The 26,549-nt window shown below is 46.8% G+C and overlaps 1 protein-coding gene across 11 annotated transcripts in view; it reads left to right on the top strand.

Moving 5' to 3' along the window:
- The window catches only part of KAT7 (lysine acetyltransferase 7), a 761,891-nt gene that overhangs the window by 341,832 nt on the left and 393,510 nt on the right, over positions 1–26,549 (top strand). For 6 of the 11 annotated variants that reach the window (XM_078645259.1, XM_078645249.1, XM_078645255.1 and 3 more), the window contains one exon: positions 6,520–6,630. In XM_078645259.1, coding sequence (XP_078501385.1) covers positions 6,520–6,630 — 111 coding nt within the window. Of the gene's footprint in view, positions 1–6,519; positions 6,670–26,549 lie in introns of all 11 variants that reach the window. The other 5 variants (XM_078645254.1, XM_078645257.1, XM_078645252.1 and 2 more) reach the window with 1 other exon arrangement.

Here is a 26,549-nt window from a genome sequence, read left to right as displayed (position 1 = left end):
GAACTCGCTTCCCATCCAGCTCAGGCTAGAGCCTGATCACTCGAAGTTCCGAAGACCGCTAAAAACGTGGCTTTTTTAGCCAGATGAGCTGACTCCACTTTCCTAGATCCAATGGACATGAGGTTCCTTTTTGCCTGCTAGCGCTCTGAGACCTTCGGGTGATTTATGCGCGATACAAATGTAATAAAATGGAAATGGAATGGACAACACTCCCTGCCAGCTTGAGTTTTCATGCAGCTTATAGGCATGATGGCCTCCTGAATATTCATCGTCCCTCATGCTCGCCTTCAAATGCGTCCCTTACAGGAATGCCTAGCACAGCAGTGGAACCAAGCTCAAGGACAACTAAAAGACCTAGTGTTGGTAGACAGTAGCACTTACAGTTCTCTGCAATGGTGTAACCCACAAAACATTTCCAAGGGGCGACTGTTCCAAGAGCCAGTTCCACAGGTAGTATTAACAGCGGACGCATCACTGGCAGGTTGGGGAGCCCATCTCCTTCAATACACAGTCCAAGGTGTCTGAACAGTCAAGCAAAAGACACTACATATAAACCACTTAGTTACTAGCAGTATTTTTAGCAATGAAAGCCTTTCGGAAATACTTATGCAAGAAGGCTGTGTTAATCCGGACAGATAACATGACAGCCATGTACTACATCCAAAAACAAGGAGGGACACACTCTCTGCACCTATCTCACCTAGCACAGAGCATATGGAAGTGGGCAATTCCACAAAACATTTACCTCCTGGCAGAACACCTCCCAGGAATAGACAATCAGATAGCAGATCTACTAAGCCGACACAGTCAACAAATACACAAATGGGAGATTCACCCTCAAGTTCTCCAACCATTCTTCCAAAAGTGGGGACATCCAGAAATAGATCTGTTTGCCACAAACGAAAACTCCAGAGGTTGTTCGTCATGTCTTTCGGACGTGGGGAACTCCTCAGGTGGACCTGTTCGCCACTCGCGAGAATGCCCGTCATTCTGCAGCCTCCAGTATCCGATGAAGGGAGCCTTAGGGGACGTGTTTCAGTTGAGTTGGGACTCGCAACTCCTTTACGCGTTTCCTCCCATACCCTTGATTCCTCAGGGTCTGAGGAAGATTCGCCAAGACTGGGCCCAAGTTATATTGATCGCCCCGGATTGGCCAAGAAGGGTGTGGTACACAGATCTTCTCCACCTCTCATTGTGCCCGCCGCTCCGTCTCTCTTTCAGGGCAGATCTCCTCTCTCAGATGGAGGGGCAGGATCTACACCCCCACCTCCAGACCTTACACCTTCATGCCTGGAGATTGAACGGGGGAACCTGAATTCCTTTTCTCTCCCACATGATGTGGTAGATGTCATTCTTTCGGCCAGGCGTGACTCCACCAAATCAATCTATTCATACAGATGGTCTAAATTTGTCACTTGGTGTGGAGAGAAATCTGTTGACCCTTTGAAGGCTCGTTTGTCTGATATTCTGCAGTTTGCTCTTTCTTTGGCACAGCAAGGGTTTGCTGTTACCACAGTTAAGGGTTATCTTTCGACTTTGTCGGCATTTCTCTGTTTGCTGGATCAGCCGTCATTGTTCAAATCTCCTGTGGTTTTAAGATTTTTGAAGGGCCTTACAAATACATTTCCTCCTACTCCTTTTATTGTGCCTCAATGGGACTTAAATCTGGTGCTTACTTTCCTGATGGGTTCTCCTTTCGAACCTTTGCACAAGTGTCCCATGGGACTTTTGTCTTTTAACACGGTCTTCCTTGTTGCAATTACCTCGGCACGGAGGGTAAGTGAGCTTCAAGCTCTTAGTTCCAAGCCCCCATTCTTGACCATTCATGCTGAACGAATGGTTCTTAGGGCCAGGGCTGCTTTTCTGCCTAAGGTGGTAACTCCCTTCCATCTAGGACAGTCTATTACCCTTCCTACCTTCTATCCTCCCCCTCACCCTTCCAAGGAGGAGGAGAGACTTCACCGCTTGGCCCCTCAGAGAGCGGTGAGCTTCTACTTGGACAGGACAAGAGTTCAGGGTGGATGACCAGCTGTTGGTTGGATTTGCTGGTTGCAAGAAAGGAAAAGCTGTGCACAAGTGCACACTTTCAAGATGGATCATACTGTGCATCAAGATCTGCTACTCTCTGGCAGGTAAGGAACCTCCAGAAGGTATTATGGCTCATTCTACTAGAGCAAAGTCTTCAACATCTGCTTTGTCTAGGGGTGTGCCTGTTGAGGACATTTGTAGAGCGGCAACTTGGGCCTCCCTCCACACTTTTGCGAAGCATTACTGCTTGGATACCGAGGTGAGGAGGGACGGCCACTTTGCGCATTCTGTCCTCCAGGATTTTCTGGTATAGGAGAGTGTACACCCTCCCCCGGGAGTGGGGACTGCTGTGGGACTCTATTCACAAGGTGAGGAATCCACTGGCAGATGTATCTATCAGAAGAACAAGTTACTTACCTTCGGTAACGCTTTTTCTGGTAGATACTGTATCTGCCTGTGGATTCCTCACATGCCTACCCGCCTCCCCGTTGTCCACTTTTCTATACCTTAAATAATGGCAATGTTTTAATGTATACATGTTCTCAAAAGTAGTGTTTTATTCTACTTGAATTACTACATTGTCTTTACACTGTGTGTGTTATCTTGACTATTGTATGCTGTGTATATATCTACTGTTGTCGGTCCGTCCGTGTGCCTCTAATGCACGGAAAAAAGGGTGGAACTGACCTCATCACGCCGGCGTGGGCCTATTATGGTGTCGGTGACGTCATCGGAGTCGCGTGCGATGCCGTGCCTCTGTGACGTCGTCCACGTCGGCACGAAGCTACGAAAAGAATTTTCGAATGTTGCTGACGCAAGGGGATATTCACAAGGTGAGGAATCCACAGGCAGATACTGTATCTACCAGAAAAAGCGTTACCGAAGGTAAGTAACTTGTTCATTTGGTGGCTAAGCCAAATGCCCCCTCCACTGCAGGATTGTGCTGCTGTCCGCTAACGGAAATGGTGGCTGGCTCATGACTTGTGACTTGCGACCCGTTGCAGTCTAAGTCCGCAGGTCAGTCTCAATCCTGTTCCGGGTGCAAAAGTCGGTCCTCTAGGTCATTTGTTGGTGCGCTGCATGTCCTCAACTAGAAGAAAAGGCATAAGAAATCCAAGTGGGAATCGTCAACCTCACACCACTCTTCTGCTCCCAAGAAGGTGCAAGGGTCATGCCTTTTGATTTCGACCCAGCCAATCCTACCACATGTCCTGGCTTCTAAAGCATGTACTCATCAGAATGTGAGATGAGCTCTTGAACAATGTAGGGCTTCAAAAATCAGAAGTGACACTTGACCCCAATTCAAAGACTATGTAGGAGCTAATCTGGCTACAGTAAAGAAAAGGTATATCCTTCGGAGGAGAGACTGTGAGAGAGAACATCTCTTCTAGGTTCTATAACGTCTTTCATCTACATTGTTCGTAATGGAAGATTTAATTTGTGACTGCTCCAGCAGTGTCTAGGGACTCAGTGGAGGCAAATACAACTGGGAAGATTATCTGATGCTTTCAATTGCAGCAAAACATTCTCTGAGCTAGTGGAATGACAGAAACGGTGAAATACAAGGAAAATTGAGTAAACGAAATATACAGTTGTTATAGAGGTTTCCCTCATCAGGTCCAGGGGCAGGAAGGCATCTGGATCAACTCACCATCCAAAGTTTAGGGACAAAAAAGAAACCGAATTATCATATAAATCTATTGGATGTCAGAGCTATTCACCTTCCTCTCAGATCTTCCTTCCATCTCTGAAAGCCTACACTACAATCAATATTTGAACGGACAATGTGACCAGTATGTGTACGTCAAAAAACAGTGTTCTCAATCTGATGCTTCCTTATCAGTAAAACAGTCAGTCTGGCACTGGGTTGTGGTAAGGAAAAGATCATTGACAGCGATACATATACTAGGGACAATTGACACTTGCACAGACGTTCTATGCAGATAATATGAAGAAAGGCAGAAAAGGATGCTAAATGACAAAGTTCTGTACAACATCTTTGAAGCGTGGGCTACACTTTCTACAGACCTCGTCTCAACAGCAAAAATCAAAAAAATGTCTAGACTTCTCATCCAGACGATCATAACATCCGTTGAAAGGCAATGCCTTTTGCATGAATTGGACTCAAGTTTTTCAGTATACCTTGCCTCCTCTTCCGCTAATGCCTTGTTATCTAGAAAGTAATGTAACCTCCAAGGAATCTGACCCTAACAGTTCTGAAATGCCCAAGGCAGTGGTGGTGTATGAATCTGCTCCAAATGTCCATCAAACAACACAAGTGACTTCTGCTCAAATCCAATGTATTGTTGATATTTCAGTGCCAGGCTGTGCATTCAAACCTAGTGTGAGGAAATGAGGAGCAGTAGTAGTGTGGTTGTGCAACCTCACCATGTAATACACTTGCCAACCTGTTAAGGGAAAGTAGGTTTAGTCTGTCGAACCCTCTGCTCAATCCGGGCTAGCTGTGGCACTGAGCAGCAAGGCTTATACAGAGGAACTAGTGTAAAGCATTTAAACAGCACCAAAACAATTCAATAAGAAATTGATACAACACTCAAGAAATCAAATGGCAATTTATAAAAATAGACTGTATTTTTATATAAATTTAGACATCGGAACAAAAACGATCCTCCGGAGGCTTGTAGATTTTGCAAGAATGAATAAATCAAAGCATTTTCACGCAGCCGCATACAAGTCTTGGCAAATTCAACGAATTTGAAAATTAGAAATTTTTCGAAGAAAACTTTGGTAAATGTTACTGGGGTCAAGAAGTACTCTGGGTGACAAACACCGGCAAGGAGCTAGTCAGGTGGCCAGCTAGGTTCGTAAATACAGCTACCTCTACAGAAGAGCAGTCCTTAAGTAGCCCCACACACTTTATCTGTGTTGCAATATATTCCCATGGAGTGGTCCTGATGCAAAGTTGATGAAGATACATTCAGGTTCCTGTGGATGCGACGTGGCCAACTGGGGGTTACTGCAGGTGCTCCTCTGTACACGAAGATAACGCGACTCCTGGTTGGGTCAACTTCCCGCAAAGTCCTCTTTGGTTTGGTCGAAGTCCAGTCGCCACTGGACTAATATCGTGATCAACTTTCAGACCGCACTCCCAGGCTCCGAACTTTGGTCTTGGTCCCTGGTGATGTGCAGTGGTGGTAGCAATTGGAAGACTTTGTGCTACCAACTTGCCCCACCATGCTTCTTGAGCCTTTGTGTCCCTGTGCTGCGAACAGGAGGCCAGTCAGCTGGCCCGTGGAGTATCTTGGCTTTGCTGGGCTCAGTCAGGGAAGTTCTACTTCAAGACAATCTATTGTTCGATAGATACTTTGATGAATCACTACTTGCTGTCAAATTAACCTCTTCCAGGCAGGCCAGAGGTGCACACTAGAGCTTAGGTGGCAACTACGACCTCGTTAAGGAAAAAGTACATATTTCTCACGTTTGCCAAGCAGTAACTTTGAAGTTGATACACATTTTCACAAGACATTATTGCTTTAAACTTAATACCCAAGCAGAAGCAATATTAGAGCAAGAAACACAAAGAAATGTTTTCTAATAGTGATAAACTGTGCACACTTTTTATTTTAGGTATCTCTATGTATATACTTATGTTTCAGTTTAATTTTCTTATGTATAATCTAGTTATATATTTAGATATAGTTCATTATTTTAAGTTTTTTTTTCCTTACATATGTAGTCATTTCCTTCTGCCCAACAACTGCTGGTTTATTATTTAAAGCCTTGTTTTCTATTCGATCTTTTATGACTATCAATGAAGAGCATATGCTGCTGGAGAAAAGGTTGCTTCTAGTCATAGGTCTGCATTGTAGGACTTTCATTTGTTTTTGAGGTCTTAAACAACCCACCCTCCTCCCTGAATCTATGGAGTTGGGCATTGGAAAATCTGATCTGGTTCAGTTTTCTGTTTATTATAAAGAAGAAAAAAAACTGTGTGTGTACCTCAGAATCGCCAGTAGAGTGCACCATGGTAGAGGAATCTCTTGGAGTGTTAAAAAGGGACAGTATTCCTTTCACTATGTTTGCAATAGATGTCTATTAGGTTACATTTGTTCTTACTCTTTTTCACCTTGTTAAATTGTCTTTGCACCACTGATGTTACACTGTAGATTTAAAACGTTGCCAGAGTAAACTTGTTTGACTTTCAGAAAAATATCCTCATCTGATAGACTGTTACAGGGTGCTGTTGATCCTATGGATAAATGGATTTTAGCTCCTTATGCTATATCTCTATGAACAACCTATCTATGGTACAGTGCTTCAAATCCAGTGAGACAGTGGGCTTTCAGTTAAAGCAGTTGACTTAAATGAATATTCCCATGGTGCAGAACTAGGGCAAAAAATAATCAACATTCTTCTTTGGAAAATTGCTGTTGTTACTTCAACTGTTTTTCACTTTGTCTATAACAATTGAGAAGCTTTGGGTCTGGAAGGACACTAGTCACATGAGTAAGTTATGCTTTCTTTATTTAGGAGCATAGACAAACCTATGGTAACACCAGGGAGCCACTACTGGAAAACCTAACCAGTGAATACGACTTAGAGCTGTTCCGGCGAGCTCAGGCAAGGGCCTCTGAGGACCTGGTGAGGCATCTGTCAACACCTGCTTCTTCTAGCCAAGGGGTAAAGGGATGGGTATTCTGTTTCAAATAGTGTTATTTTTTCCTGGTCAATGTATCTGTTTGCGGGAGAGCTCATAGATAGTAGTGTTTATATATAGATTTATTTTTCCGTAACTTCCATTAATTTTGTTGCACATGATCATAGTTAATGTACAACGTTTAGTGATTCATTTTTTGTATTGTGTTTTCTCACGGCTGCTGTATAAGCATAGTCCTTAGTCATTGCATGCATTTATCTTAACTAAAAATCATCCAAAAGCCTGATGGTATAAAATATTCACTTGAATGTTCAGAACACGGTTAATAGGGTGTACACTGATAAGTACATCAGTCGGTATTATCTTGATGAATTGGGGATCCTAACACTGCTTATTAGTAAATTGCCCAATACATTTAATTCATTATAGTTGTGCAACCAGTTGTTAATCCAGTAAATCACTGATATTCCTGAACATCGGATATCTCCAACTAGAACATATCTATGTAAATGTATTTTTGTTTATATAATGGGCAATTAAACATTCAATGGAATAATTTACCGATACTGGTGTTTGAAACGTTAGTTTTAATAAAAAGAAATAGTGAGTAAATTGGTAGCACAGTTTCGGACATTTTTCGTAGCTCTCCACGCCGACTAGGACAACGTCACAGAAGCATGGCTCCCAACGCGGCTCCACTTAAGTCACTGGAGTCATAAGAGAGCCTCGTAGGCGCGTTGACCTCAGTTCCGTTTTTTCCGCGCCGTCGACGCTAACGGTTTTTTGGGACCAGATCCTCACAAAGATTGTGTCTGGTGCCTGTCGTCGGATCACGACGTCGAGGGGTGCGCCTGCTGCAGGAAGATGAACCCGAAGGCCTTAAAAGAAAGAGAAGCCAAGCTGTTCATGGCGAAGATGAGGAAAGAGAAAAGAGGAAGAAGAAGGTCGAGATCCAGGTCGAGGTCGGGCTCGAAGTCGGCGTCGGGTCATGCTTCAAAATCAAAGAAAGAAGCATAAGAAGGAGAAGAGGCATGGACCTTGACGCCGTTCAGATAGGGAGACTGCTTCGAAGTTGACCTCTCCAGCTCCTCGACATCGGAAAGACTATGTTCCGCCTACTCCCTCGAATCAGGGTTCTCTTGTTAGATCGGCTTTGCCTGCGGCTTCACCGGCGCATTCTCAGACGCCAGCTCCATCTCCGACTTCGGCTCATTCTGCAGCTCGGGTGGAAGAGGTTCCAGTACCTGATGAGTCATCGACCCCATTGGCTCCACCGTCGGCGCCAATTGGCCCGAGTCCGGTAATGCCTATGCCTGAGCCTACACCAGGCGTTTACCCACCTTTCCCTGGCCTGGGGCAAGATCCATCACATTATTTAAATGCGATGTATGGAGTCTTTGCAGGGGCGATGTACCCCTCTGGAGCACATTCGGGTCCTAGGGCCTTTAATCTTGGGGTTCCTTAGGCCTATGCTCAGGCTCCATTCATGCCATTTCTTCCAGCGGCTCAGTCTTGGCATTTCCCGGTGCAGAGGACATCGACTCCGTTCCTTCATCTCCCGCGCTGTCAACTCGACCTCTATCGACTCAGGCTGTGCCTCCAAATCTGTGTTTGAGGCCAGATCCGTCCACGCGGGTCTGGCTCCACCGACGCTGGTTCCGAGAATAAGATCTAGGCGAGAGGCTCAAAGGATTTTGGAAGAGCAGAGGTTTCATTCAGAAGAAATGGAGGAAGGTGAGCTTCAAGAGTCAGATGACTTATTTGAAGATTTGAGGAAGGCAAGTGGCCTTGATATGTCTCCAGAATGGGAGTGTTCTCCTCCATCAGATGCTCCTTCAAAGGATGTGGTTCCTTATCACACGGTAATAAGGAAGGCAGCGGAGGTCTTAGACCTTCAGCTCCCAACGGCTGAACTTAAGTCCAATATCTTGACGGAGGTTCTTCATTCTCCTTCCACTGTAATAGAGCCTTTGCTGCCGTTCAAACATGCCATCACTGAGCCAGTGATGGAGGTTTGGTGTAAGCCCTTTTCGGCTTCTGCAGTTTCAAAATCTGTTGCCAGGAGGTACAGTGCGGCTCCAGGGGATCCGGTCTTCCTAACATCCAATCCTTCTCTTGAGAGTCTGGTAGTTCAAACTGCCAGTTCAAAGAAATCTTCTGGGGCTTTTCCTCAGGTCCCTAGTGATAGAGAATCGGTAAAGCTTGACTAATCGGCAAAGAAGGTGTTCTCCCCGGCAAGTATGGCCTTGAAGTCCACAAATGCCACCTGTCTTTTGAGCCGTAACATCTATGCCCTGATGTATTCTGCAAAACAGCTTGCCCCTAAATTGTCTGAGGACAGACAGAATTTTAATGAGGTCTTGTCGGACACTCAAGCAGCTGCACGTCAAGTGATTCAGAGTGGTCTAGATACTGCGGACTCTGTTGCCAGGATCATGGGGTCTTCGGTTGCTACAAGAAGTGCTTGACTTAAGTCTTCGGAGTTCTCTCCGGATGTGCAGGTGACTCTTCTGGACCTTCCCTTCGATGGTTCTGGTCTGTTTGGAAAAAAAGCAGATGCAGCCTTGGAAAGATTTAAGGACAGCAAAGCCACAGCTAAGTCTCTGGGTCTACAGGTGCTGTCTAGAGGTTCCTCGTACAGGAGGTACAAAGGTTTTGGTAGGTCGTCCTTTCGGACCTACAGGCAATCTCAGCAGCAGCGAAATACCTTGTATAAGACCTACAGAGGCAAAAACAGAGGTAATCCATGAGGTAGTCAGCCCCCTTCTTCCTCCTCCTCTACCTCCCCTCCTCTTGCCACAGCAAAGCTGCCCTAGATCCACCATTCTGGATTATGTAGGTCCTGTGGGGGGTCGGCTTACTAATTTTCTGCAAGATTGGGAATCGGTCACTACAGACCTTTGGATTCTCAATCTTGTGGAAAATGGGTATGCTCTTCCCTTTTGGGAATTCCCTCCAAATTACCCTCCTTGCCAAGGGGCTTGCTCGGAGGACCACCTTCTTCTCCTGCTGGAGGAAGTCCCAACTTTACTGAATAAAGGTGCGATAGAGGTGGTTCCAGAGCGGGAAAGACGCCAGGGATGCTACTCCCGGTATTTCCTGATATCCAAGAAGGATGGCAGGCTACGTCCAATCCTGGATCCCAGGATCTTGAACCTGTTTCTGAAGCAGGAGAAGTTCAAGATGCTCACCCTTGCGCTGGTTCTTCAAGCGCTGCAACAGGAGGACTGGATGGTGTCGATCGACTTGCAGGAAGCGTATTTTTATATCCCGATCCTGAAGTCGCACAGGAAGTATCTCCGTTTTACGGTAGGGTCGCAACACTACCAGCTTGCGGTCCTCTCCCGTTTGGACTTACTACTGCACCCCGAGTCTTCACCAAGGTGATGGCAGTGGTGGCAGCCCAGCTCAGGAGATTGGGGATTCCAGTTTTCCCCTATCTGGACGACTGGCTGATCAAAGCAGAGTCTCCAGAGAAGGTGCTTCATCATCTGCAAGTTACAACCTTTTGTACAAATTGGGTTTTTCGATAAACGTACCCAAATCTCACCTGGTGCCCTTTCAGTGCAACCTGTTCATAGGGGCGGTACTGGACACTACTGTGTGTCAAGCATTCCCACCTCCTAAAAGAATTCTCGTCATTCAGGAAATGATTCCCTTGTTTTACCATGGAGCGGTCGTTTCAGTCCTGAAGGTCCTTTGCCTGCTCGGTCTGTTTGCTTCCTGCATTCTGTTGGTCAACTATGCACGCTGGCACATGAGGGCACTCCAGTGGTGTCTCCTCAGGCAGTGGTATCAGCACAACGGAGATCTCAGGGAGTCAGTCAGGATCTCCAGAGAAACTGCAGCGGATCTGTCTTGGTGGGGCGTGGAGGCAATCTGTCTCAAGGAAAGCCCTTCCATCTACCTCCATCGGTGACCACAGTGATAACGGATGCACCCACCTTAGGGTGGGGTGCTCATCTGGGGGACATGGAGATCAAGAATCTTTGGTCTCCGGAGGAAAGGTTGCTTCATATCAACCTTCTAGAGGTGCGGGTGATACGTTTGGCGCTCAAGGCTTTCCTCCCTTCCCTACTCGGTCAGTCGGTTCAAGTCCTGACGGACAACACTACCGCAATGCGGTATGTCAACAAGTAGGGAGGCGTGGGGTCGCATTGTCTCTGCAGAGAGGCTCTGCGTCTCTGGTCTTGGGTTCAGGACCATCCGATTTGTCTAATGGCAAATGATCTGGCCGGATTTCTGAAAGTGCGTGTGGACAGAGTCTCAGTAGGCAGTTCTCAGGCCGACCAGCGAGTGGAGGCTTCATCCGGAGGTGGTTTGTCACGTCTTTTGAACGTGGGGAACTCCTCAGGTGAACCTGTTTGCCACTCACAGAATGTGCACTGCCCGTCATTCTGCAGTCTCCAGTATCTGATGCGGGGAGCTTTGGGGGGTGCGTTTGAGTTGAGTTGGTGCTTACAACTCCTTTGCGCGTTTCCTCCCATACCCTTGATTCCTCGGGTTCTGAGGAAGATTCACCAAGACCGGGCCCAAGTCCTATTGATCGCCCCGGATTGGCCAAGAAGGGTGTGGTACATAGATCTTCTCCACCTCTCCTCATGCCCCCTGCTCCGTCTCCCTCTCAGGGCAGATCTCCTCTTGCGGACGCACAAGAAGATTCTTCACCCCCACCTCCAGAGCTTACACCTTCATGCCTGGAGATTGAACGGGGCAATCTGAATTCTTTCTCTCTCCCACCTGAAGTGGTGGATGTTGTACTATCGACCAGGCGACACTCCACCAAGTGTATCTATTCTTCTAGGTGGTCCAAATTTGTCCATTGGTGTGGAGAGAAGTCTATTGACCTTTGAGGGCTCGTTTGTCCAACATCCTTCAGTTTGCTCTTTCTTTAGCTCAGCAATGCTTTGATGTAGCTACTGTGAAGGGCTATGTTCGAGGCATGTGGGCTGCTGAATTCATATCTGTGCATAGATCGCCGCCTAGTGATGGGTCCGGATGATTGCACTTTGTTGTCTTGGAAGAGTCTTCGAAGTATCACGAGATAGGTAACTCCTCCCTTAGACTACAGTGCGCACGGGCATCTTCTCCATCCTCAGATTGTTTTTTTCCGCCATTGGGTTCGGATGCTAACTCCAAAACTCCAACTTCGGAATCGAAAACAAAACTTTCTAAAGGCCAAGAGGCCTTCGACTTCGACGGTATTGTTCTCGTTCTGTACCTCTCTACTCGATCCAGCTTTCCATCTCCCATCGGTCGTCGACGCGGGCTGTTGGGCCTTTTCAACACCACGTGAGCCGACCGTCGCTGGAAAGAAGCCCTTTTAAAAGGTGCCCACAATGCCACTCCAAGTTCCCACATACTGACAAACACTCAGTATGCAACAAGTGCCTTTCCCCAGACCATAGGGAAGAAACCTGCCCGGCCTGCGCCCAGTTTCGGTAGAAGAAAACCATATGGACCTGACAGGCCGCTAGGCAAGAGATGCACCGACAGGAACCGGACAACATCTTCAATGATGACCAAGAACTCCTGGACGCTCCAGACTCGGAACTAGAGATCGTCACCGTCGAGGACTACTCTTGACTCCGATGACAAAATCCCACTGGGGCAAATCGTGAGTACACTGCCCCCGACACCAATAAGCCCGCTACCAAAGGCTCCGGTCGAGGCATCGCCAAAAGGCCTTAGGCAAGATCATAAAGTTTCGTCAGCTACGCCATCCGGCTCAGCACCGAAACCTTCAGACACCCCAGGGCCCAGTACCATCGTCCCGAAGAAGGTTCCAGAGCCAAAAAAGGTCATCGACCCGAAGGGCGTCGACCACAAGAAGGCCGCTCAGCCAAAAAATGTCGACCCCAAAGAGGTAGTCGAACCTAACAAAGGCACGCAGCCGAAGGGCGCCGAACCAAAGAAGGTCGCCGACCCGATTAAGCCTACCGGTCCAAAATCCATCGACCCGTCAAAGGTCACAGACAAAAACGGGGCCGTACCGAAGCCCGTAGCACGACCAGAAAAACCTGTCGACCCGAAGATAAGTGCTCCGAAGACACCAGTCAATCCGAAAAAGAACGTCGACTCGGAAAAGGACACTCATCCAAAAAAGCCTACGGAGCACAAAAAACATGTCGACCCGAAAGTTCCAGTCGACCCCAAATCACTTGTCGACCCCGAACAAGGCCCGAGTCGAAAAAAAGCAAAAAAACACCAAAAGTCGTCGACAAAGAAAGTTTTACCGACCCAAAGAAGTCTAACACTCACCCCAGGACTGTAGAGGAAGAACTCTTCCACCCAGATCCATCAGACCAGGCAAAGATATACATCAATCCAGACACTGGTAACGTTGCCATCCTGCACAGGAAAAAGAGGCCTTTGGACTCTGGCTCACATTCCCCTATTCCATTAAAGAAAAAGGACTTTGGGACTTCTCCCTCTAGACCCCTCATTCCTTTTCAGCCTATCATGCCTACTACACCTTTTAATCCTTACAATCCTTACTCTCCTTCTCAACACGGGGACAATGAGGGTAACACAGGGGATGAGCCACAACCTCAATTTGATTTCCCACAAGATCCTCAACCACAAGAGGAACCATGGGAGGAGCCAACAGACCCTTACAACACCCACCCCATCCCTGATGTACCCTCTTATCCTACTAAGCCATCACCTACAAATGACACCATAGTCTTCTATCAACTCATAGACGGGGCAGCACAATTACACAATGTAGATATGCATAATGACCCTGTTGAGGAAGACTTCTTATTCGTCACCTTCCCCACTTAAGAAAAAAAGTGTTAGAACACTTCCCATGTTAAAAGGAGTTCTAAAACATGCACCTGACATATTTAAGGATACAGCCAGGGCACGGGTAATCAACCCCAGAATAGAAAAGAAGTATAGGGCAGCTCCTACAGACCCTACTTACATCAGGGGACAGTTACCACTAGACTCGCTTGTAGTGGCTAATGCACGTAAACGGGCCAACTCCCAAACAGGGGAAGCACCTCCCCCTGATAAAGAGTCAAAAATACTGGAGGCATCAGGCAAAAGGTAGCAGCACAAGCCTCCAACTCATGGAGGATTGCTAATACACAAGCCCTACTGGCTCGTTACGACAAGGCGCATTATGATCAACTCGAAAGCCAAATGCAACACCTTCTGAGCCCTTTAAAGCACAAGCTGATGACCTCGTACAAGAGGGCAAATTTATAACAAATGCCTCTTTCAAATGCGCACTTGACGCTGCAGACACCGCAGCCAGGTCAATTAACACTAGTGTCTTATTATGCAGACATGCATGGCAGCGTATTTCCGGTTTTAAGAATGAGGTGCAGTCCACCATTCTTAACCAACCTGTCAATCAAGATTTTCTATTTGGCCCTGCTGTCGACACCATTTTGGATAAAATGAAAAAAGACACAGAAACCGCAAAATCAATGGGGGCATTGCAATTTCAGCAACACAGAGGCTCCTTTCGGCGCTCCTCACGCAGGGCAACTACACGAGGAAATACCTCGCAAACATCTGCCTCATACAAAAGTAACACACAAGGTTCCTTCAACAAGAACACAAACAGAGGAGGCAATAGGGGCAACAATAATAAGGGAAGAGGACGTGGAGGCAATAACACCAGAGCCTCCACTGCCACAAAACTGTGACTTCATTATGCTGCCTCCAGACCACATAACAGCAGTCGGAGGCAGACTCCAACAGTTCCTACCTGTCTGGCACGCAATTACCACTGACAGGTGTGTGAGAGAAATTATCCAGTTTGGTTATTGCCATAACTGACTTCTACACCACCAAACATACCACCCAGACATCGTCCTATGTCCACAGAACACATCACCCTTCTCCAACAAGAGGTGAAATGCATGCTGGAAAAGGGGCCATAGAGCAAGTCCTTTTCCACCAGCAAGGGACAAGAGTATACTCCCTATACTTCCTTATTCCCAAAAAGGACGGCTCCCTCAGACCAATATTGGACCTCAGACCCCTAAATCAATATATACTATCGGAACACTTCCATATGATCACACTACAGCAAGTGCTCCCGTTGCTCCAACAAGGAGATTTCCTAGCAACACTAGACCTCAAAGATGCGTATTTTCACATACCCATCCATCCAGCCCACAGAAAATACCTCAGGTTCATAATAGAAGGTCAACACTACCAATTCAATGTTTTGCCCTTCGGGGTTACCATGGCTCCAAGAGTGTTTACAAAATGCTTAGCGACAGCACATCTCGGAAGGCAACACATCCATGTGTACCCTTATCTGGACGATTGGCTGTTACAAGCAAAATCGTACCAACAGTGTGCAGCACACACGTCTCAAACACTTCAGTTGCTACACAGCCTAGGGTTTTCCATCAACTACCCAAAATCGCATCTAAACCATCCCACGCACAGCAATACCTGGGAGCCACTATAGACACCTCAGTGGCAAAGGCATATCCAAACACAGCAAGGATAGCCAGCATGCAGATACTCGTATGCAAATTCCTGCCACAACACTCTCTGCCAGCTCGAGTCTTTATGCAGCTCATAGGCATGATGGCCTCATACATATTTATTGTCCCCATGCCAGATTTCAAATGCGCCCATTACAAGAATGCCTAGCACGGCAATGGAACCAGGCTCGAGGACAACTAAAAGACCTAGTGTTGGTAGACAGTCGCGCTCACAACTCTGCAGTGGTGGAACCCACAAAACCTTTGCAAGGGGCGACTGTCCCAAGAGCCGGTTCCACAACTAGTACTAACAGCGGACGCATCACTAACAGGCTGGGGAGCCCATCTCCTTCAATACACAGTACAGGGGCTCTGGACAACCAAACAGAAAAAGCTGCATATCAACCAACTAGAGTTGCTAGTGATATTCCTAGCCCTGAAAGCAGTTCAGAAATACTTGTACAGCAAGACGGTGTTGATCAGGACGGACAACATGACCGCAATATACTATATCCAGAAACAGGGAGGAACGCGCGCTCCACAGCTGTCCCATCTGCCACAAAGGATATGGAAGTGGGCGATTCCCAAAAACATTTTTCTCCTAGCGGAACACCTTCCAGGCAAGGACAATCAGATTGCCGACCTGCTCAGCAGGCCCAGCCAACAACTACACGAATGGGAGATTCATCCCCAAGATCTCCAGCCATTCTTCCAAGTGTGGGGTTACCCAGAGATCGACCTGTTTGCCACAAAAGAAAACTCCAAATGCCAGTACTTTGCCGCCAGGTTCCCACATCCGTTGTCACAGGGCAATGCGATATGGATGAACTGGTCAGGCAGATTTGCGTACGCTTTTTCCCCAGCATCACTGATCTCGCTGGTGGCACGCAAACTGCGGCAACACTCACTTACGCTAATCCTAGTCGCTCCCACTCGGGTGAGACAACCCTGGTACACATCGTTCCTAGAAGTTTCAGTGGTTCCTAGGAAGACAAAACAACTATTTGTTGCTTTTGCACCTCAACACAACGGAAATCCTATTTCAAAGTCAGGAATAGCCAGATGGATAGTTAAATGCATTCAAATATGTTATCAAAAGGCAAAACGCACTTTAACCGTCCCCCAGAGAGCACACTCTACACGGAAAATGGGGGCATCCATGACTTTCCTAGGAAATATTCCTCTTGAAGACATCTGTAAGGCAGCCACATGGACCACCATACACACTTTCACAAAACACTACTGTGTAGACGTACAAGCAAAACAGCAAGCTGCTGTAGGCCAGGCTGTCCTCAAAACTCTTTTTCAAACTTCTGCAGCTGGCACAGGTAGCCACCGCTAGAGGACATACTGTTATACAGTCTTTGCACAGAAATGAATTCAGCAGCCCACATGCCTCGAACGGAATATGCTACTTACCAGTATGCATCTGTTCTTGGCATGTAGGGCTGCTGACATTCATATCGCCCGCCCTCCTCCCCGATGCCTGTGGCAGCTGCAGCATTATCTTTGGCATGGCCATCTCTTACTTTCCGATCTCCATCTCTGCCACAATGGCGAAAAACAATCTGAGGATGGAGAAGATGCCCATGCGCACTGTAGTCTAAGGGAGGAGTCACCTATCTCGTGATACTTCGAAGACTCTTCCAAGACAACAAAGTGCAATCATCCGGACCCAACACTAGACGGCGATCTATGCACAGATATGAATGTCAGCAGCCCTACATGCCAAGAACAGATGCATACTGGTAAGTAGCATATTCCTTATCGGCATTCCTTTGCTTGCCTGATCAGCCGTCTCTGTTTAAATCACCTTTTGTGTTACGATTCATTAAGGAATTTACCAACAAATTTCCGCCCACTCCATTTATTGTGCCTCAATGGGACTAAAATCTGGTCTTAACCTACTTGATGTGTTCTCCCTTTGAACCCTTGCACAAGTGTCCCTTTAGACTACTGTCTTATAATGCTGTTTTTCTTGTTGCCATTACCTCGGCAAGGAGGGTAAGTGAGCTTCAAGCTCTGAGTTCGAAACCCCCATTCCTGACAATTCATACTGATAGAATGGTACTCAACACCAGGGCTGCTTTTCTACCTAAGGTGGTAACTCCCTTCCATCTGGGTCAATCCATTACCCTTCCTACCTTCTATCCTCCCCCTCACCCTTCCAAGGAGGAGGAGCAGCTTCGCCGTTTGGACCCTAGTAGGGCGATGAGTTTTTACCTCGATAGAACAAAAGACTTTCGAGTGAATGACCAGCTCTTCGTGTGCTTCATTGGCTGCAGGAAAGGCAGAGCAGTAGCGCACACTTTCCAGATGGATTGTCTTGTGCAACAAGATTTGTTACTCTTTGGCTGGTAAGAAACCCCCAGAGGGTTTAAGAGCTCACTCTACCAGGGCAAAGTCTTCTACATCTGCCTTATCTAGAGGTGTTCCTGTGGAGGACATTTGTAGAGAGGCAACTTGGGCCTCCCTCCACACTTTCGCAAAGCATTGCTGCTTAGATTCCGAGGTGAGGAGGGATGGACACTCTGCGTGTTCTGTCCTTCAGGATTTTCTGGTATAGAAGGGGGGAAACCCTCCTCCAGGAGTGTGGACTACTGTGGGACTCTATTCACAAGTTGAGGAATCCACTGGCAGATGTATCCATCAGAAGAACAAGGTACTTACCTTCGGTAACGCTTTTTCTGGTGGATACAGTATTTGCCTGTGGATTCCTCACTGACCCACCTGCCTCCCCATTGTCCACCCTTTTATACCTACAATGTTGATATTTTATATTTGCTATTATCAATGAAAGTGTTTAATTCTTTTTGATTATTGCACTGTTTTCACACTGTGTGTGGGTTTGAATACTGAATACTGAATACTGTGTACTGTGTATACTGTATATATATTTGGTCGGTCCGTCCGTGTGCCGCGAAGGCACGGAGAAAAAGGGCGGAACTGACATCACGCCGACGAGGCTCTAATGGCTCCAGTGACGTCAGCGGAGCCATGCTACTGTGACATCGTCCTCGTCGGCGTGGATAGCGACAAAAAAATTCCGAATGCTGCTGGCGCAGGGGATATTCACAAGGTGAGGAATCCACAGGCAGATACTGTATCCACCAGAAAAAGCGTTACAGAAGGTAAGTAACTTGTTCATTTCCAACAGAACACACGTTCTCACCCGTTTATCTTTAGAGCTCACCAATATGATCTACTGAGCTGCTGCCTTCCTGGACCTGCCTTAAACATTTGGCTGCACTCACTCAGTGCCACAGATTTTCTTTTATAAACGAAGTTGATGACACATATCTTGAAATACAAGTATCTGGATACCAGCAAATCTGAGCCATCCTTTTTCTGCTGTTTCTTTGCACTATATAGATGGTGGTTCTATTGTTTTCTCAACCTGCATCCCATAAATTCACAAATATTTCTTGTCCGCAGTGCAGCTATGTTCATACAGTAATTTCGGTTAGGTCAACTATGTCTGTGAACACTTTTTTTTTTTAGCTATTTAGTTTTTCTTTTCATATATTATATTTTCTTTTCATCTCAAAGAAAAAAATCAATTGTTCTTCATCTTGAATACACACTTCAAGTTAAGTCTGCCTTTTTAAGTTTTGAGAAGGATCAGAGAATCGGCTTGACTAATGGTTAAAAGAGCATTTTTTTGTGGTTTCCATAAGTGATGTGAGTGATCCATGGATCCAGTGTTGTACAAAGCTATCACAAGACAGGCCCAGAGAGTGGGAAATGATGGAGACCTAGCATGTAAGCGTTCTGTGACTTAGAAAATTTGTTACGTTTGAGGTCCGAAATCATCCTGAACTTGCCTTTTTTGTGAACGCAGAAATATCTCTTGATACTGCTAATAGTTTAAATGTGGCAGTGAAGCACCTTTTGTATCCAGCCAATGCAGTTGGTGTTTTAGAGCAAGCTTATGAGGAACGTACAGACGCAGTGTTTTGAACCAAAGGCTGTAAACATTTTGAATTCAATGTAAGATTATTGATAATAGCTTGCCACGCTCTGAGAGGTTTTGAGTCACTTGTATCTCTGAAGTGGTACGCAGGGGAGAGGAAAATGAGGCAGTAATGGTTTAGAGCGGTCTCTTCCCTGATGAGGTTGAGTGTCATTGTTGTCCTCTACCTTTGGACGAGCTCCACTGGAATGCCATCTGTTGGTGTTGGCTTTGCTGTTGGGGTTGATAAGACCACCAAGGGCCTTACTTTGTACAATGTTCAATCTGTGTTTTGAAGTACTTTTTTTCAGAACCCCCCCATACCCTTCCCCTCCTCCTCATCTGAGCGTTTTCTGCTTCATTCTTTATTAATTTAATTTCATAATCTGAGTGGGGACCAAAAAAATAACATACCTGTGAATGGCATATGCGCTATGCTGGTCCAGGTTTGCATGATTTTATATGCAACTTTGAAGACATTCTTAAGTAGACACAGTGACTGAACATATACCCTACCAAATCCGTTGAATCAATTGATGTGTTAATGATTTGGTTGGATACGAACAACCCTTACTAGATGAGATCCTGCCTTCTCTCTTTTGAGGTTGTCTCCTAAAACCACCTTTTAGAGTGTCCCACAATGTTCTATCCTACCTCATAAAAGGACAGCTGCACTACCCACCGTGAAATCTGTTGTAGCTGTGGTATCAGATGTTCTACCCACCACATCTATCTGATTACTCTATATCAAGAGGGGCAGATGTTTCAGGAGCAGATGTGTTTTTCCACTGATAGTTTATCTTGGACTCCTTATGAAATTAAACTGGAAAGTACACTGAATCATTCTCTCGCTCTTTTTGTGTAGAAATAGAGCTGCTAAGTCTGAGGTAACAAGATAGACAGTCTCTTCTTCTTGCAACTCTACAAGCCAGCTACTAAAGGCAACAAAGGCCTGGATGTAGACTGTGGTTTTGGGGTCTCTTTCATTGATGACCAATACAGAAATCAGAATGACTTCTAATATCATTATTGATTTAATTGCTCTAATAATATCATGAAACGTTGTTATGGCGTCTATTAGTAATAATGAGAACTATATTCCTGTGGGACTTGTGAAGGTGAATTGGGTTGAACTGGAATGTACACGGGAGAATAGTCATGAAGAAGGTTGAGTTGGTACAGCTGTCAGAACATGAATCTTCCTGATGGAAGACCTGGATATGTGTCTTTAGATAGTCAGTGGTTTTGAAGAAAAGATAAAAGGCTAAAGCGGTACCTGGTACCTGGACATTTTATAACCACAGGCTTTGGGAGCAACTAAGTTGCCACATGAGAAGAGGACTGGAACATTTGTCCAGTAGGAGACTTGGAAGCAGTTTGCAATGAAGATCCTAAGAAGCAGAACCTTCATTATATGGCCATTGATCAAAAAGACATGCAAAGTGGGTTTAGTGATGCAGAAGGAGGACACACCCTATACCTAGCCCTATACATAGAAGTACTGTGCGTTTTGAGAGCTGGGACCCTGGTTTGGGCTTCAAATATCTCCAGCCAAGCAGCCAATCAGTGCCATATGCTCTGCCACGTGTGGCCAGAACCAGCTGTGCATTATTTATATATGCATCTGGGCTCTGGATTGAAACATCTTTTCTGATGGACACTCTAACCTCCGATTCCTCACTAACCCTCCCATGTCACTGATCTGTGGAAAGTTCAAGATCATAAAATTCGAATTTAGAAATCTGCACACACTGGTTGCTAAGGCTCAGAGTCTAACAGTGTGGAAGGATGTCTGAAAGAATCATACATAAGCGCTTGGAGGTGGTTGCACTTTAGGTGCCCAGATGTCACATCTGGGGCTGGGCAAACCTATGCAGTTCCAGGTGGATCCTCCTGCATTCCGCCCATTCCTGCCAAACTTTAAAGTGTTTCTGGGGACATCTCCATGACGTATATATATATCGTACGTTCGAACCCCATACTGTGGTCCATACCCTTACCCCAAACCTTCACTGTGGGAGCCTCCACTTGCATCCATGCCCTAGCAATATCCCTCTCAACGATAACCCAGCCACAAGAGCGCCCTCTGGTAGCGTGTGCCCCTCAAGTCGTCCGTAACATGAGGAAGAAGGAGCTTGGGTTCTCGGGGGATAACCCATTCCGGCTCTCCCTTAAGTTTACCCAGCATGCACTCCCCCAAATCCTCCCCCCCCCCCCCAAAAGTGGGGCAGCACCAGGCAGTGCCAGAACGTATCGAGCAGGTCTACCTGCGGATCTCCATATCGCAAACAATCACCCACCAGTATATGGCCCATTTTATGGAGGCGGGCCCTAGTCTAATACTCCCTGTAAAGTGCCTTCAGTTGGATCAGCCATTATTGGGAGGCTTTCACCTCCTCTCTGGGGGCCTCCACCACCTTTCTCCAGTCGTTGTCATCTAATGGGCCCAGGTCACTCTTCTAAGGCGCTCCAACCCTACCAGTGGGTCTGGCATGTTGTGCAGCAGCATTTTATACATCAGACAGTTTGTGATCATGGAGGTGTGGCGAGTGGGAGTGCCTCGGGGATAGTCCTCCTCCCCTCCATCCCCCCCCCCCCCCCCGCCCCGCCCCAATAGCATATGTGTCTAAAAGCTCGACCTCCCAGCCTCTATCCCTCTGCTGCGTATTCCGGGTCTATAAACAAGGTGAACCACCAAACATTCACAACCAGCAGATGCGCTGCCTAGTATTATAGGAGCATGCCCGGTGTGGCCAATCCGCCCTCAAAGGCTGGTCGGTAGCACTTTACCAGGGCAATGCGAGGCAGTCACCCCCTCCCGAGCACAACCTGCTCTGCGCCTTAATGTTCTTAAAGAATTTATTGTTTAGCGGGTAGGTGATAGAGTAGGCGCAGGAGAGACACCATTTTAAAGATGGCTGAGCGCCCCAGGACAGAAGGGGGCAAAGCAGAGTCGAGCTTGATGTGCCGTCCGAGACCCGCCAACTAGGGCACCAGGTACTGTTCATAGGACTGGGTCGCCTCAGCTGTAACATAGACCCCAAGGTATTTAAGCCCATATGGGAGGACCTGTATCCACAATGCCCAAGACATAGCAGCCGGGCAAGGAGGAATGGGTAGCCCACCGACTTCTGAGCATTCATCAAAAGGTCAGAATAGGATCTATAAATATTGAAGATCTTGAGCTCCCTGCGTCCTGAAGTATCCAGGTCAGCCCGAAAAAGGAGGACATAGTCTGCATAAACCAAAATTTTGTCACTAACTCCCTCTGGACCATCGGAATCCCTCCAGGACCGCATCGGTCTTCACCCAAGCTGCCAGGGGCGCTATCACCAATGTGAAGACCAGAGGCGATGGGGGGCAACCCTGGCGGATGCTTCGCTCCACAGGGGACACGTTCTACGCGACCCCTACCCTTGTCCCCCACCCCACCCCACCCCTGGCCACCAGGTTGGTGTAGAGAAGTCCTATGTATCATATAAAGTTGGGACCAAAGCCGACGGCAAACAGAAATGCCCAGTCCACAGAGTAAAATGCTTTGCTAAAGTCAGCAGATAAAAGGGCCCTTTGATCGTTTGAGGCCTTGCTTAAGGCAATCACATATGGATGTTGTGCCTAGTAGTGCGGTGCGGCATGAACCCGGATTGATCAGGGTGTACTAGTTGAGTGATCATGCCAACCAAGCAGTTGGACATCTTTTTGGCCCAAATTTTTGCCTTTGATTTCAGTAGCGAAATAGGTAGAAAATCGCACCCAGTGCGTGCCCTCTGTTCCTGGCTTTGGTAACACCATATCTCTGTGGTCCGAGATGAAAAGGTAATTCCGAGCTCTTCAAGGCCTCCTGAAGAATCTCCAGTAACAGAGGGCCGGTCTGTGTCCACACCCAATGCCAAAACTCGGCTGGAAAGCTTACCGGCATGAAGCTGCTCCAGGGCAGCGCTCAACTTGTCGCATGAGACGTCTACCTCCAGTGCCTCGTGTTCCTGGGGGGGGGGGGGGGGGGCATCGGGAGATCTGATATAGGTCTGCACCGGGGCTAAATGGAGCGGTAGAAGGTCACAAATGCACTTGCTATGGTTCCTTTAGTCACCGTGAACCGTTCTCTGCCACCTCTCTCGGACTGCACAGCCAGTGCAGTGTTATGCTCGCCTTATCTCCCCATTGATGTACTCTACTGTGTGTGGCCAACAAGGCCTCTCTCGCCTCCTGTGTAATTTCCCAACGGAGCAGAGTTTGAGTATGCAGCAAGTCACGCAGAATGGGTTCTTGGTGGGTGGATAAATATTGTTGTTCTAGCTCCTGCACGTGATCCTCCAGGTCCTTGACTTTCAGCTCGCTTCTGTCTTTCTGACCCTTAGCGTAGCTAATATTACTCCCCCGAAGTGTGGCTTTCTGAGCCTCCAAGAGCGAAACACTGGAGGTCACGGATCCCGTATTATCAATAAGGAAGTCCTGACAGGTGTCCTGACACAACTCTTGGAATTTGTCCTTCTGTAGAAGCCAATGTTCCAATCGCCACTTCTTTCCCAACTCCCGTGAGCCCTAAACCGATCATCATCAATTCCGGTGAATGTTCAGAGTCCCCAGTCCAACATCGACGACTACATGCCTGTCCTGACTATGCAAGAAAAAATGGTCTCATCAAGTGAAGGTGCAATGTGCTCTAGAGTAAAATGTATATCCAGTCTCAGCTTGATGGTGGGCCCTCTACACATCGGTCAATTTCCAGTGTGCAAAAGTGGACAGGAGCATGGGCCTGCATCCGCCCCTGGAACCTCCCGGGGAATGGTCTAGAGTTGTATCTCACACCCCATTGAATTCTCTACCTATAATCTATGGTGCCACTTTCAATTTTGTTATAAGATTGCCCAGACGACTGAGGAATTCGGAATGGGAGGGGGGTATAGACACAAATCAAGGAGGGGTGTTGTCCATGGAGTGTGCCTGTAACTGCCACAAATTAGCTCAGTTAATCGTGCCACACCTTAGAGACAACCAAGGGGGCACGGCCCGAATCAAGATCGCCATGCCCCTGAATCCCTGGTGAAACCAAAAATGATAAACCTGAGTATATCTCTAATGGGCTAGGAAGGAGTATTTATTACTCAACAGATGGGTCTTTTGGAGCAGAACATCATCCGCATTGGCACGAAGTGTCGCCTTAAGCACTGCCCCTCTTGATCTTGTCTAATATTTCATTAACATCATTCCAGGACTGGAATGGGAGTGCATTTGGGACCAAGTGCTGTTGTGTGGAGCCAGTTAAGTGGAGGGATTACCCAAGACCCTGGTGTGACTGTATTGCATCTAAGGATTAGGTATGTCCCACTTGCCAGTATGCTCCGTTTCCGTGCCTGTAAAGAAAACATAACCAAAAACTCAATTTCTTCCCTCCCACCCACAACATCCCTCCCATACTTCGTGAATGCGAAGTACCTTTTGTGGTGCTACTAGGGACCGACACCAATAGGGCAGTTGCGTGATCTGTCCATGTCCCCACCACAAACCTTCTCCAATGCAGTTAGCCTAAAGGAGGTTCAGACCAAAAGAACCGCAAGACAGAGCAGTATTGACATGTCTGCATCACTCCTATTCAGTACCCTCAGAGAACATCACAACGTGGCAGGCACCTCCGGAGAAGGTTCATCAGTGCCGGTTAGCGGCAAGTGAGCGTCTCCCCTGACGGGCTCTCAGTTCTCTTCTTAAGCGTTTTTGCAGGTCTGTACAACATTCTCTTGTTGGGCCACAACCACCTCCCCCATTGCCCCTCTCCTTCTTTTACGGAGGACGAAGTGTCAACCTTGCGCCTCTATGGTCTGTCCTCTAGCCATTCCAAACCACCTTAGTAGAATCAAAGAAGATGCTCTTATCCTAAAAGAGTACCTTTAAATGGGCTAGGAACAAAAGTATGTATGCAAGTCCCATGGCTATCAGATTTTGGTTGGGCTCATGGTAGGACCTCTGTTGCTTTTGTACCTTCAGGGTATAGTCCAGGTTACGAGACTAGGCAGACGTATGATGTCCGTGCGTGTCCCGACCGCTTTCTCGGAGGGCAAGCCTAATTATAATTATTATAACTACAAAACGGCCTGACATAGCGGTATCCACCCACATGGCCACAGGAGTATGAAAAGAAGTTCCATCATTAGAACCTCCTATTTTCGCCTTCTTTAAGGTAAAAGAGTGCCTCACAAGAATTCGACTCACATTCTATTAAGTTGTTAACTGCTTTATTGAAGAGTTTCGAATCAGAACTAACCAGGGAAGAGTATACCCCACCAGGCCCATATTATACAGATAGAAGCCAGTGGAAGATTATTAGCTGCTTTTTCCCTTTTCTGTGAAGGTTTTTCCTCATAACAAGTGACAAAGAGAGACACTATTTGTTTTTGGTCTTGATAAAGATGGAATAAATTACGAATACCATCAAAACGCGTCGACGCCCGAATTTTATACACTATCTATTCACTCTGCATTGTGAGACCAAGGAGGAAAATGCATTAACCACCTGGCAATGCGAGTTATATGCTTCTGTTTTGTTGTAGATGTGTTTTACTACAAGACCAATTAGTCTGGTCTGTGTTTGAAACTCTCTTGCTGCTATATTGTTTTTTACTATGAGTTTTGTTATACAATATAACTAGTTTTATTTCCATGTTGTTTTTAATCCATTTAATTGTAGACAGAATGTCCCTAGAGAGAATATTTTAACTGCTTTTTAATGAAATAAATGTAATATTATATTCAATTCGTTTTGTTGCCATTGAATCATACTTTGTGTATATTGTCTCTTGATTATATGTGGCACAAGTACTCACTTGAGTATGAAGTGTGTAAGTAGGTAATGATTGAGATAATTAGTTAGGTGTGACTGGGATTCTACTTTTTCTCTTACCTTAACGCAAATGAGCAGTCACCCTTTTGGGATTTCTCTTTAATTCTACTGTTTCAGTGCCCTAATCCCCTGGGGTCTCAGGGGCTCCTCTTTAACTTAAAGAAAAGTATAGTCCAGGAATATCAGCATCGGATAGGATTGGAAAGCCAAATGAGCGGCCTTGCAGGCCATCCTGAGGACAGTCAGCGCACTTGAGCACACGCATGATAAATGGTCTGGAATGGGCACCGACCAGTGGCTTGGCAACAATGTTAAATCAAGTCCCACATAGGGCTCCGTAGGATCTCACTCAGTTCCACTATGCAGCACAAAGGGCCTGTTCCATTGCCACAGCGTTGGAGAGTGATCCAAGAGTCAGTCCAGCAGGGGAGTGCCCTGCCCAGGTGCTCCCTACAGTATCAGCCGTAGGGTGGCCCACTCTCAAAACACACCTCATTGACAGCACTATGGGTGGCCCCCTGGCACTCACCGGTTTGATGCGGGGAAGGAACTGCAGGAGTCCGCCACTTCCGACCTACCATAGCCGGCACCCTCACATACAACAGCCGCGGCCTGTTCCCTAAGTCCGCAGATAGCCACAGCAGTGCTGCAGTCCAGGCC

The sequence above is a fragment of the Lissotriton helveticus genome, chromosome 5_1 (genome assembly GCF_964261635.1).
Source record: "Lissotriton helveticus chromosome 5_1, aLisHel1.1, whole genome shotgun sequence".
In the NCBI taxonomy this organism is placed as follows: Eukaryota; Metazoa; Chordata; class Amphibia; order Caudata; family Salamandridae; genus Lissotriton; species Lissotriton helveticus.
The sequence above is the reverse complement of the archived record's forward strand: the minus strand, read 5'-3'. Positions and strand labels throughout refer to the sequence as shown.